This window comes from Anastrepha ludens, chromosome 2, assembly GCF_028408465.1.
Source record: "Anastrepha ludens isolate Willacy chromosome 2, idAnaLude1.1, whole genome shotgun sequence".
In the NCBI taxonomy this organism is placed as follows: domain Eukaryota; kingdom Metazoa; phylum Arthropoda; class Insecta; order Diptera; family Tephritidae; genus Anastrepha; species Anastrepha ludens.
Window position 1 is genome coordinate 41,387,698 of NC_071498.1, and position 14,649 is coordinate 41,402,346.

At 35.4% G+C, this 14,649-nt stretch overlaps 1 protein-coding gene across 1 annotated transcript; it reads left to right on the forward strand.

Moving 5' to 3' along the window:
• The first annotated feature begins 744 nt into the window (after positions 1 to 744).
• LOC128869601 (uncharacterized) lies at positions 745 to 14,417 on the forward strand. Its single transcript, XM_054112176.1, has 8 exons — positions 745 to 903; positions 992 to 1,193; positions 6,220 to 7,427; positions 7,491 to 7,718; positions 10,275 to 10,502; positions 10,561 to 10,797; positions 10,875 to 11,093; positions 14,214 to 14,417. The coding sequence occupies exons 1-8, from the start codon at positions 843 to 845 to the stop codon at positions 14,264 to 14,266; spliced, it is 2,436 nt and encodes an 811-aa protein (XP_053968151.1). The 5' UTR covers positions 745 to 842; the 3' UTR covers positions 14,267 to 14,417.
• Positions 14,418 to 14,649: the final 232 nt, after the last annotated feature.

Consider the following 14,649-nt stretch of genomic DNA (forward strand, 5'->3'; position numbering starts at 1 on the left):
GTCTTAGAGATCTCCTACCCAGTCATCGGCATCCCCCAGACTGTTGTTAAGGGTAAATTGCATAACTTATTTCTCAGGAAATCGCAGAACAGATGGAGCACCATGTGCTATTTCGAAAACCTTTTGGCTCCAGTACAGTAGATACAGGATGCAGATAGTCCCGGGGACTCCACGCCATTCAACTCCCATATTCATAGCAGTGTTTACCAGTCATTGGACGATTGGCACACACGCAGAAAAGCTAGATGTACCATTTAATCTTCATTGCGGAAGCTGTGGGGACCTTTCAGAGAGAAGACTGTTGCGTACTTTCTCTGTAAATATCCGGGCTTAGCAGGTAGATTATTAAGGTCACTAGGTGCCCCTCTCTTCGACAATGTGAAGCAGTGTACCATCCTAAATCCCATTCCTGTAGATATATTCCTATTGGAGGTCTCATAACGGTATCAAAACAGCACTTTAGTGCTACTTGGGAAGTGTCAGACTGGTACTTCAACCATTTCACCTACCTGCACCTCTTGAGATACAAAGAGCCAATTAAACTTTTCCCCCATATTTTTGTGAGAACTTTATATTTCACTCAACTCTAGCGGTATTTAAAGAATTCGGTTGCAATTTCCCGACAATTGGCATCCCCAGCGTCTGTGTGCATCCATACATATATGCATGTAGAAGAAGGAAATGGGTTTTTCAAACAATGTTATCAGTGCAATGTATAGCAGCGCAAATAAGGCAACGCGGTTTTCAGATTTGCACTACATCAGCTTAATCAGAACGTCGTAGTTGAGCGGCGTACTAAGAAGTCATCATAAGTGCAAATTTCTTTTTTAAAATTAAAAGAAATGCAACGACTTCAAATATTATTACTTCTTAGCATCGCTCCGTGCCGAACTTTTATAAGTGGTGCGTAATGGTCGGGCTATCTGTGACCTGGCAAGGTTATCATTAAAATATTTTTCATTGTTGTTATTTTTTTGCATGTACGTAATAGTGGTGTCCGCGACTAACTGCACCGTCGCGAATGACCAGTGGAAGTGTCTGGATGGTAATTGCATCTCAATAAATGCGCTCTGTGATGGTGTAGTCAATTGTGCAGATTCTTCAGATGAGAATAGTGAGATGTGTCGCAAACGACTTGAGGAAGTACCTCCTGGTGAAAGTGACGGCAATACAAATCAACTTAATTGTGCTGGGTAAAAATATCCGTCTAAGTTTTGGGTGCATTTTTATAAAAATAAATAAGAATTTATTGATTTTATTCTACGCGGAAATGCTTTCGAACAACTTATCAAATCCAAAGAGTCTTTCAAAAGTGACGCCCTGATTTCGGTAATGAATAACTCATAGATGGTACCTTTTTTTGATAGCATCTTTGACATTTGTCATAGTGGACAGATTTGGATTTTTGCACGATAGAAGATATTCAAATTAATTGATCTTCTTTTGCAATATAATTTGTGAATTTTTTGGTGAAAATAATCATCCGAATGAGTCGACAATTCAAAGGTTGACGAAATATTTTCAAGAAACTGGTTCTGTCGAACAGACCAAAAACTGTACAGCGGATGAAAATGGAAATGAAAGAGCGTTAACCGTCAATGCATAACGCTATAGTTAACTGATCGACGATTTTTTGTGGCCTGAGCTTGCGGGAATAGACATAGGACGATCTTTATCTGCAACAGAAGGGAGCCAAAAGTTATACAACATAGGAAAATATTGCATTATTGCGATCTAAGTTTACCGGTCGATGAATTTCACACAATGGTGAAATAAACTGGCGAAATAAACTAGATCATGCGATCTAATTCCACTAGACTAATTTATGTGGGGTTGTTTGAAAAGAAAAGTCTATGGGAATTGTAAGTCAACAACGATTTCAGAGCCAAATTCGCTTAAGCGGTTATCACTCCAATCTAGAAAACGAAGATTTCAGAGTAGAAACACAACTTTCACATTACTGAACTCAATGCGATAATGTGTGAGCGAGTATGTACTTGAAAGTTTTACTTGTCGTATGACAGCCTGTATACGTGTCCATGGCAGGCATTTCAATGACGTCATTTTTCAGAAATAATTTTTAAGCGCCGTATTTTGCATAAAAACAGTGAAACTTACAACTCTTTTTTTATAACAACATCCAGGCGCGCCTTTTGAAAGACCCTTTATATACATATGTATGTACATATTTACATGCAATATTTATGTGCACTCTTTCGTGCAGATAAGGAAGTCGGAATGTTTCCCATTCATATATTTTTTTTCCGGTTTCTGTTCAAAAATCCCGCTTAGGGGTGTGAATTTATACAGAAACAGCATTTTTTTTTTTAATTTATTAATACGATGCAGAGTAAGAGCAAATATTTGAAGGCTTTACAGTAAAAAACAAAAAAATAGTACTACAATGCTTTGACTCGTCCTGTTTTGTGACTGTAATTTTATAAGTTTAGAATTTAGTTACTTTACAAAAATTGTACCATTTATACTCGCGTCGGTCTCACGATATAACTAATAATACAAAAAATATTAATAAAAATAAAAAATAGTACACACCCACTCGTCACCGTTGCCGAAAAGCGCAAATTCCGTGGGCTCGTAGGTTTTGAAGAAACATCAAATCATTGATTTGTCGGCACGGCAGACCAGCAAAGAATATTTGAAACTGCGCCGCGACTGAACTGTGAACTCAAACCCACATTTCAGCTGTGTTGCGGGTTAGCTGTAGATGCTATAACTGATGCCCCATGGAAGGTAAAAAACAAAAATGCTTTCTCAACACAGCAACAGCTGATTTTTTAATGCTTTTGCTGTTATGCCTTTAAAGTGAAAAAATTAATTGTGGAAAGCAAATATTTTAGGATTTAAGCACCTTAAAGTCTTGGTGGTGGTGCTGGTGATGGTGGTGTTGTCTGAGAGACACAGCCTAGGCTCAATTAGCACAAAAGATGCCAATTTGGAGCACCACTTGTAGAACCCCTAACTGTTATTAGTCGAACCATCTTGAATTGGCTATGAATCTGCTTATGTTGTCTATTTTCTTTTCTGCAATTTCTTTCAAGTTGACTATCAAGAATTCGCCTAGCATTCTATGCCGTAGAGCACCCAAATTTGAGCAATCACACTGATGTTAACAGACTGGATCCCTAGATTCTTCTTGCTTGCAGCTACTACGCCTATTGTTGTACGGCCACCCCATCTTCGAGGCATAGTCTCTCAAAAGCCAGTGGCCGGTCATTGTTTTAAACTAAGATTTGCTGTCAAGAATGAAGCCGAATTTTATTGCACTATTTGCCAAGTGGCATTGTGGAATACCCAGATATTGCTGTGGATCCATCTTATCTTCTATAAACACCAAATCACCCATTTCCATGTTGTATATGCATCCCCACACCATCACTGAAAGTTTGCCAAATTTCACTGTCGACCTAATATTTCGCCTTTCCAGTAATTTCGATATCTGCCTTCACACTATATTGGGTCAATCGTTATACATACAGCATGATTTTAGCCTCATCGCAGAATATCACATCATCCCACTCATTGAAAGCTGGTTGAGCCAGATACGTTTCGTTATGCGGTGCAGAGAGCAAAGGTTTCTTTCGAGCAACTCGTGACGTAGATATAATTATGCTCTTGCAAAACTTGCCGGACTGTTTTATGTGAAACTTCGACCACACACTCAGCTCTAAGCTCACTAGAAAGATTTCTTGTTGTAGCCTGGGGGTTTACGGCTACTTCTCTCAACAAAACACTTTCGGCGCGCTCAGTTATTTTCCGTGGTCTTCCACTTGCAGATTTTGTATGCAGCCTGTTTTTATTTTCTGCAAGCTTTATTACATATATTATAAATACCTTGTCGGATTGAAAAAAAAAACATTTCTAATAACTGTTACATAATTTTTCCTATTGTTTTGTATTTCGTTAAATAAAAGCAAACGTTAAATACAATATATTTATGTGATTTAAGTAAATCTCTCTATAATACCTATGTGGTGTTGAACATTGAAGCAAATCCCAGAATCTTCTGAAATGTATAAAATCCAAAAGGAGTAGTATTCCCACTAGTATCTTTTTAAACAGTGAAGCGGCAAATTTATTTGCTGAGTTTTTTAAATCTAATTTTGTTAATGAAGAACTTCACCTTCCGTGTGACTTTTCTTCTGACTTAGAGCCCGCCTTGAATTTTAGAGCTCCTTGCCTTTCGCCTGGGGATATTAGTAATGCTTTACTTAAATAGAAATCTTCCTCTCAAACTGATGCTTTCAGCAGTTTTGAAGAAAAAAAAATTGTCCGGCCTTGGTCTATCCCCTTAAAATTATATTCAAGAAATCTTGATGCATGGAAGCTGTCTTTTCTCTATCGACTATTTCCAAAATTTTTGAGCACGCGGTCAATGCAAAACTGAGCTTTGCGGTTAAATCTTTAATTTGCTCAATTCAGCATGGGTTTGTTCCCAACAGCTCCACAATATCTAATCTGGGTGTTTTTAGTGAATACTGGATTGATTCTTTCTCGGCTGCTTTCCAAGTCGACTGTATTTACACTGACTTTTCGAAAGCCTTTGACAAAGTTTCTCATAGAATCTTAATTATAAAATTAGCTTTTTTTGGCTCGAACTTCGCTTTTCTGCAATGGACAAGCTTTTGTTTGAGCAAAATACGTTGTGTTGTAACAATTGATGGAATTTCATACACTAACTTTGCTGCCACCTCTGGCGTTCCGCAAGGAAGTATCTTGGGGCTGCTCTTATTTACGTTATTTATTAAGGACTTCAAAAGTTGTTTCTCATTTGCTAAATTTTTGCTTTATGCTGATGAGCTAAAGATATTCTCAGCGCTCAGAACTCAAGAGGATGCCATTAAACTTCAAGCCGATATGGATAGGCTTTACTTGTGGTGCCTGAATTCAGGTATTTCGCTGAAATTATCCAAGTGCTTTCAAATATCTTACTCGAAAACATATAACATTGTGCGTACTAAGTACAGAATCTTGACTTGTGTCCAGAAGTGTGTTAGAGAGAGTTTAAGGACGTTGGCGTTATCTTTGATAACAAATGTTCTTTTAATAACCATATAAATTATATTACTTCAAAATCTTTCCCGATGTTGGGCTTCGTCAGACGGAACGCCACTAAGTTCTCTGATCCCTATACCATCAAGTTACTTTATACATCATTTGTTAGGTCTCATTTATGGTAGGATATGCCATTTTTATTTGGAGACCAAGCAGTCAGCAAGCTATCAATAGAATCGAGCTTATTGCACGCATTATTCTCAAATATGCCCTTCGGGCTCCGAATTTTATTGATCCCATGCCATCATATTGTGCTCGTCTCATCCTTATAAGTCTCAAGGTTTTAGAAATTCGAAGGTCTATACTGTGTCTGCCTTTTACACATAATACCATATTATTACTGGAATCATTGGCTGTCACTATTTGTTGGAAAGGACTCGATTTAATGCCCCCCCCCCCCCTCTAACCTTTTTATGGTAATTACGTGTAATTTATTAGTAGTTTAATTCTAATTGGCCGCCGTAGCCGAATGGGTTGGTGCGTGACTACCATTCGGAATTCACAGTGAGAACGTTGGTTCGAATCTCGGTGAAAGACCAAAATGAAGAAAAAAAATTTTCTAATAGCGGTCGCCATGAAAAAGCTCCTCATAAAAGTATTTGCCGTTCTGAGTCGGTTGAAACTGTGGGTCCCTCCATTTGTGGAACAACATCAAGACGCACACCACAAATAGGAGGAGGAGCTCGGCCGAACACCTAACACGATTTGAAATTTTGATCAAGAAATCTCACTTTGCATCATTTTATGACTGATTGATGATTTATGCGTGTGTTTCAACTCAGTGAGATAACGGTATATCAAATCATATACGCAAACGAAGCCGGCGAGAGATTTTTTTTAGAACACTTATTTAACTGCTGAGAGAAGCGTTTGTTTTGTTTTTGTTTGCTTTGGTAGATTTAAAAAGTTTACTGCTACGTAGTAAGTTAATGAAATAAGTTTGAAAAGCTCTCCGAATTCAATAAGTTGGCTTTAGTTAAAGAATTACAAATGATTTAAATATTTTAGTATTTCGAAAGATTTTATTGACAAACCGTAGGCGAAATTTTTTTGGTTTCTTGGGTGAAGTAGTTAACACTAGGACGTGACATAAATCTCAGATAATGCCAGATACTTAAATATTAATTTGTCATTTATCGCTTGCAGTTGGGGCCAAATGAAGTGCTGGTCAGGTTTTTGTATTAGTGTAGACGGTAAATGCAATGGCATACGCGATTGTGACGATGGCAGCGATGAAACCGCTCGGTTATGCAAAGCGATGACCTGTACGGAAAAAGAATTTAAATGTGATTATGGTGCATGCGTACCGCTGAATGCTGTTTGTAATGGAAAAGTGGAGTGTTGGGATGAGACCGATGAAAACCCAGAGTTGTGTGAAACAAATAGAGTTGCTGCAGGAGCGGTCACAACAACATTAAGACCGCCGACAATTCCTAATGCTAAAAATGTATCAACGAGCAGAATAAGTACAACCACAACAACTATTATACCTATTCTTGAAATGCCCATCGAAGTCGAAGACAGTAACATAGATATGATCGATACTACAACCAATAAAGACCAATTCGCTTCCGAATCAATAACGAATCAACCAGAACCTATAACAACTACAATTAAAAACTTCACCAATGGTTTGTATAATGTACAGCAAAAAGCACAGAAAGTTTACGAAAACTCAACTAATACAAACAACATCTCGAATCACGTAGTCGATAATACTCAGGAAGCCAAAGTAGGAATGAATAGGCCGAATATCCCACTGCACTTGAATACAACAGCTGCTGAAATAGAAGCAGGTCTAAGTCACGATAAATATCTAGAAGAAATATCTCAGGGCGTAAGTAATACTAGACGTCTACCGCGAATAGCGGGAAATGAAATAGCGGGTCCCAAAAGCAACACATCTGAACCTATATTTACGACTACGGACGTTAGCATTCCACTATCACAAACGTATCAAGCACAGATTCCTAATACAACTAATTACAATGGTAATCCAGCTAAGCGCCCAACACATATCGATAAACAGGTCTCTTACACATCAAAATCCGGGCCATCTACGCCACCAAAATTCGACACCGTATCTACCACCTTACAAACTACACCTCTCCCTACAACTTTGCTCAGACCTGGTGCAGCCGCCAAAAGTAAGTGTAATTTTGGCGAATGCGCTCTTCCGCTAATTTGTGAAATTTCGAACCCCAACTCGACACATTTAAGTAACACCAATCGGCGCATATCTGCTGAAGAAGGTTCCCACATAACATTTAGTTGCATCAAAGGGTATGAGTTAGAAGGTGCGAAACGCATAATCTATACTGAGCGTGGATGGATTCATAATAAGCCAAAATGCGGTGAGTTTTTGGATGAATGTTTTACCCAGCGTATTTCTAATCCTAGTATTCTTCTTCCAATAGCGATTGCTTGTGAAGTGGACTTTTTAGCTCAATGCGCATCACAAGTCGGATGTTTATATAAAAGACCAAATTCGAACTCACAAATTTTCATAACACCGACTTTTACGGAGAGTAAAGTGGAGAAACACACTGAAATTGATTTTATATGCAGAAAAGGTTATGTGTTGGAAGGTTCCAGAAGCAGAATATGTACGGAGAGTGGTTGGGCACAGCCCTTGCCCCAATGCAGTAAGTTTATTGTGGAAGAAAACTTTTCTCTGGAAAAAAATCCCCAAAAAAGCACAAGAAACGCGCCCAGAAGTGGAAATATTATTCTTGCGAATCTATTCTAGAGAACGAGATATTTTTTGTATTTTGCGCTTTTCACAGCGAATATTTCTTTTTTTTTTAATAATTACTCTAACATGACTAAACAAAATCCATCATTCATAGCCTTTTCCTTTTAACGAGGTGTTTTCGTACAGATATGTGCGTTCTGATCTCTTCTCAGCTGCCTGATGGATTTGGCACTCGTAGAAATGATGCTCCGGAACTGTATAACTAAAGGAACATTCAGCAGAGACGCATTGCTACCTCAATACCTCTTTGGCGAAGATACTCTAACGTTTTTCTATAACAAAACGTCTCTTTATACAGGCGGCAGCGGTAGCCGTATGAGTTCGTGCGTGACTACCATTCCAATGTACGTTTACAATCGGAAGCCTCCGAGTGTATTTCTGCCATAGAAAATCTCCTCCCAAAAAATCATTTGCCGTTCGGAGTGGGCTTGAAACTGTATGTCCCTTCATTTGAGGAACAACTTCAAGGCGCACACCACAAATAGGAGGAGGAGCTACAGCAACTAAGCTACAGAAAAAGAATTCCTTGGAATTTCCTTTATTAGGTTAGGTTCGACCAATTAGCTAATAAGTGACCTCATATAGATGGAATATATTCGTAGTGTTGCCAGACATTATATTTCCGTCCCTTGAAATTGTAAAGTTCTCCATCAAAAGTAAGATTTAATAACAACAAACTTTCCCTTTGTCCTGTTGGTTGTGGCTTTTTAGTTGCCGCTTTCTATCAGGGTATTCCACTTGAATGCTGTGCGTTGCCAACCAGCTATGTACTGTCAGTAGTCTTGGCAGAAGCCTACGGTTCACTGCTTTAAGAGGTAATAAAAATCGCAGCTAGCGTACAGGCGTACGAGGGAATGGCTGCTCAGTCGGATAGATATGTATATATTGCTTTGGCAATGCACGAGAGAAAAAGTTTTAATAGATAGATGATTGTTAAGGTATTTAAAGACATAGTATTCTACATAATGGAACTGCCAGATTTCTACTTTGAAAATATTACAGTTCAGAACAGTAAACAGTATTTTTATCTAGTGATGACCTTCATCAAAAAGTTCCCGGAATGTAAAGAATTCAGAAAATTCAAAACGCAACTTTCTTCCTCAAAAGTGATATTACTGCCTTCAAAGTATTCCCCATCAACTGCAACGCACCTATGCCAGTGTTTGATGCAGCTCTCGAAACATTTCTGCAACTCTATTTGCGGTATAGCCAACAGAGCCGACTTCGATTTTTCCATTACTTCCCTTTGGCTCTTAAAACGCGTTCCCCGCAGTGGTTTCTTGATTCGATCAAATATAAAAACCTTATCAGGTGAATTCGATGGCTGTTGGATGGTATTTGTTTCGTTGTTTATCAAAAATTCACGGATAATGAAAGTCTGTGCGGCGGTGCGTTCTCACGAGGTGCAAACTTCACGAATTGTTTTCCCACACTACACTTCTTTCTTGGCGAATTGCTTCACATTAACATCTCATAACGCCCAAATTATGACGCTTATTATCTGACCTTTTGAAAGAAATTTGTGGTATCCAGTACCGTTGTAATCCATAAAAGTCGTAAGCATTGCTTTCTTTTTTTGACTGAAAATAACGTGTTTTTTTTTGTCTCGGTTCATTCGTTTATTTAAAGCTCTCCAATCCCTCGCCCGATATCTTCATTGCATTTCGTACTCATAAACGCACGTCTTGTCTCCAGTTAAGATGCGTTTAATGATCGTTGGGCCGCAATCAAACTTGCAAATGATGTCTTTGGCGATATCGACGCTGCCTCTTTTTTGCGTTTAATTCAAGTCTAAGTCTAGTCAAGTGAAATTTAATCCTTTGAGATCAACTTTGCTGCAATATGCAATGTTCAAGTCTTCTACCAGCTCTGTGATGGTTAATTTGCGGTTATTGATCAATTTTTCTTTCACTTTATTGATGTTTTTTCAGTTCAATTTTGCGATGTCGACGGCCTGCCACTACGTCCGCCTCCTCGATAGACTCATTAACTCTTATGAAGCGTTCATGCCCCTCATTACCGAAATAGTTTCCCAACAACTCTAAGGTTTTCGCACAATTGAATCCATTTTTAATGCACAATTTAATACGTTGTCTGGCCTGTGGCTGCACGATGGTTGAATATACCGATCAATAGTTTTTTCTATGAAGCATGCAAACATATGTAAATGTAATAAGGATTACCAAATAGTCGTGTGTGATCTGCCGAAAAACGCCAATTGGGAAAAGTTCCTCCAATGTGATCACCATTTTGTTGTAAAATATGGGTGATTTTCAGTTGTTGAACTCTTAGTGCGAACTCAAAAATGATAAAAATCCAAAATCGGATTAATTTTGTCTGAAAGAGATTGGTTTTTGCTCACCACGTCCAGCACCTTTTGGTATTAGAAAAGCGACCGTTTGATAGATATGGATTTAAGAAATAAAAGTACAAAAATCATTTTCAGTTAATTATTGTCATTTGAACGCCTTGGAAAGGTGCAAGGGAGAGCTCAGCTGTGTAGTTTACAATTCAACCACGAGATCCTACATGGAATCTGGGGAATATTATTGGAATGAACTTTTGAGGGAAGATTCTCATGTCGAATTCAATTGCGGTTATGGCTATAAACTGCAAGGCGAATATCGTTCGACATGCACCGTCAATGGCTGGGACAATATTACGCCTAAATGCGGTATATTAACCTTTAATTACAATTTTTCGCATATTTTTTATCACAATTTTCCTGTCAGTGAAATCATGTCGAGGAAACCTTTTACCCAGATGTGGTCATCCGCTTGTTTGTAAATCCTACGATTCAAAAACGAAATCGGATAAAGAAATAACTACTACATCAAGTACGCTTTATGAGCAAAATAGTCAAATTATATTCAGTTGCATCAACGGTTATCAGTTGCAAGGTGCATATCGCACAGTTTGTAATTCGTTTGGTTGGAGTCATGAGGGGGATATTGTCTGGCCGACATGTAGTGAGTTTTTTCTTTTTCATTTAACCAAATTATACTACTCCTTGTTTTCTCACTCCCCCACATTCACTTTTCCATAGTTCGAACTTGCAGTCTAGATTATGCTTTAAGCCATAAGAATTCAATGGAATGTTTTTATTATGGATATTCTCAGTCGAAATGGTTGGCTATCGACTATTATTTCAATAGAGGTTGGATGCTGGAAGGCTCCTCTATTTATTGTCATTGTAAAAATAGCAACCAGGAGAGATATTTAAGCTGTACTGGATTTGGTTGGGACTATGATTTTCCTAAATGCGGTAAGTTTCCAATTACTTTCAATTAATTACAATAAATTCAGTTTTTTATATATAATTATATTCCATTTTAATATGTTTTATTTTCTTTCATTATTTTGCTTTCATATTTTGCTTTATTTTATTTTAATTCTATTTATTATATTTTTATTTTTCATTACTTTGCTTTATTTTATTCCATTTCATTTTATTTTACTCTATATTTATCTTTTTTATATTACTTTTCTTAATTTTTTTACGTTATCTTGCTTTATTTTGTTTCATTTCATTGTATTGGATCTTAATTTTTATAATATTTTTGCTTATTTCATTTTATTTAATTTTGATTCACTTTATTTTATTCTCCATAACATTTTTTATATATTATTTTTCTTTATTTAATTTTATTTGTTTGATTTATTTTATTCTATTTTTGTTTTTAATACCATTTTTATTTATTTACCTTTATTTAATTCAATTTTTTTCTCGAATCAGATTTTTTTTATATTACCTTTCTTTATTTTATTTTATTTTAATTTTTTATTTTATTTTTTTCCAACATTATTTTATTTAAATATATTTTATTTTGTTTTAGTTTTTTACTTTGTTTTGTTCTACGTCGATTTTTTTATATTATTTTACTCTATTTTTATTTTCCCACTTTAATTAGCTATTTTTGTAATTTAATTTTTTTATTTCATTTTATTCTATTTTGATGTTTTTTATAATTTTTATTCTATTCTCCTATCTTCTTTTTTATTTTTTATCTAATCTTGATTATTGTATTTTATTTTAATCTATTTTTATTATTTTTATTTTATTTTCTCTCAACTTTATTTTTTTAATTATATTTTATTTTCTTAAATGATTTTACTTTGTTTTATTATATTTTGATTTTGACGTGACAACGTCTTATAATTCGATGGATGCGGCGTTACCTTGCTCTGAGGTTTGCACTGCAAGCGAGAGCGCGGAACGAATGACAAGAGGCATACGCGTTCGGCAACGTTCGACACCTGGCTCTCTCCTACTTGAGAAAGCGATGCGTCCGGACAGCTGCTATACAATAATACAAGACTAATTGAAAGCCTATGGGAAACTACATACACACATACACACGCCTGTATGTACATATGCACGTATGTGTATAAAGAACTTCGTTCCAAGAGCTAAATGAGTGTGCGCTTTTACTCACTTAAAAATGTATAAACAAATTAACAAGAAACATGCGAACTATCGCTTTTATATGCAATAAATGAGCAGCAAAGAGATTAAGAGAGCAACAATTCATCATTCCATTCATTGACTGGCACATTTCAAATTTTATAGTATTCAGTAGTTGAACGCGAATCGGCAACAGTTAGGAAGTGAGCAAAGTTTTATTAAAAGAAACAGAGAGCATAACTGAGTTTGATGTACAAAACTCTTTTTACAACAAATTACAATTAAATTTGCAAAAATAATTAAGTAATTGAACAACAAAATGTATTATTATAAAATAATAAAATCAAAAATTAATTTTGAACAGTCGAACAGAAATTAAAACAATAAATTGTATTCAAGTATTTTGTAAATTTAAAATGATTTTCTGAACGAAGAATTTTATGAAAAATTTTTCTGAATTGCTTCGAACGACGACTCATTTTGCAGAACCGCTATGTACATTGTAAAAAAAAGATTGACATAATTGTATTTATGCGTACAAATAAATGTAACTTGATCAATTCTATTGCGATTCCATTTACCTCCTTCTCTATACCCATACAAAGTGTCTATCAAACAAATAAAATTAAAATTTTCTTTTGAAAAATGCAACCATTGCATCAATATTTTCTTATAACGTTGTCACGTTCAACTATCTTCAGTAAACCGACTTTATAGACAACCTCTTTTTTTAATTAATATAGTTTAATCTTCATTTATTTTTTCAACTTAATTTTATTTCATATTTGTTTGTGTTTTTTTTATTATACTTTGATTCTTTTATATAATTTTTCGTTATTTTATTTTGTTCTATCTTTATTTTTATATAGTTTTTTATTTTATTTGGTTTTGTTCTGTTTCTGTTTTATTTATTTTCGAGTTTATTTTATTTCACCATAATTTACTTTATTTTCTTAATTTTTTTAATTCCATTTTTCCTTCATTATGTTTTATTTTGTTTTTTTTTTGGTTTATTTAATTTTAATTCTTTACTTTACTTTTTTTTGACGTGATAACGTCTTATTATTCCATTTAGCCGGCTGCACGCATGAAAAAATGTGTCGTTACCTTGCTCAATCGTCGTTACCTTGCTCATTGGTCGTTACCTTGCTTGAACTGCAAGCGAAACGAACGACAAAGAGCACAATCGGCCCCCGCATTCGGCAACTTTCGACATCTGGCTCTCTCCTACTTGAATGAGCATATATACATATGTATGTATATGTATGTATATGCGCATGTGTATATAAATTCACATATTTGTATTTGCATATGCCTTCTTCCTGTGTGCATGGTAATGAACCATTTCTCTGTTGAGAATAGGACAATGATAGGAAAAGTAGGAAATGAGAAGGAGTGTTCCGAGTGTAATGTGTCTTGAAAAAGGCAAATCGGTGATGTTGCCTCTTAGTGTTGTTTACTTATTAACGTCTCATGAACAATCGAATTGAACATATCTTTCATGAATTTGACAAATGTTTCGCCATTTTTCACGTTTGTGTAAATTTAACTTGACCTATTTCATTGCGATTCCATTTACCTCCTTCTCTGTATCCATACAAAATATCTACCAAACAAATAAAATTAAAATTTTGTTTTGAAAATTACAATCATTACATCAGTACTTTTCTTATGACGTTGTCACGTTAAGCTATCGTCAGTAAACCGACTTTACAGACAACCTCTTTTTTATTTGCTATCAATTTTTATTAATTTTGTTCATTCCTATTTTTATTTTTTATTTTTTCAACTATAACTTATTTCATTATAATTTATTTTATTTTATTTCTTGGTTTGTTTTATTCTATTTACTATTTTTTTAAATTATTTTTATTTCATTTTATTGTATATCATTTCATTTTACTTTATTTTATTTTATTATATTTTATTTTACCAAACGTACGTACCAGTAATTAATTGCTTATTTAATTTCTCTTTCAGTTGAACAAGGAAGGCCGGGATTTTATAAAAGGTGGTTATCTGAAGATGTATGAAAAATGTATGTGTATATCATTGCGCGATTGATAGTGAAGCAATAAAATAAGTAGAACCGATCGGCCAATAATATCGAGCGTACGTCTATCTATTGGTTAACTAACAATTATACATATAGCATATTCTGCTATGGACCAGATTTATCAAAAGGTATTCTACAGTTTTTAAGAAAACATTTCCAAATAAAAAACACATATATTTAAATTATGTAGAAAAAATTAATTAATTGGTTCAAGCAGCTCACAACGGCCGGGATTAGCCCACGTATCCTCTGGGTAGTTTTCGAACACCCGTTCGGGAGTGAGCTAACGTGAGAAGGCGAAACATTCCAGGATAGCTGGTTGTGCGTTGGGTTTGGGACCCGCCACTTAAAAATCCCCCC

What these genes read in the sequence shown, in the direction of transcription:
- LOC128869601 (XM_054112176.1), top strand. Translation starts at nt 843, where the DNA reads ATGCAACGACTTCAAATATTATTACTTCTTAGCATCGCTCCGTGCCGA. An exon ending in TCATAATAAGCCAAAATGCG is followed by an intron (nt 7,428 to 7,490) that starts GTGAGTTTTTGG and finishes TTCTTCCAATAG; the next exon opens with CGATTGCTTGTGAAGTGGAC. An exon ending in CAATATTACGCCTAAATGCG is followed by an intron (nt 10,503 to 10,560) that starts GTATATTAACCT and finishes TTTTCCTGTCAG; the next exon opens with TGAAATCATGTCGAGGAAAC.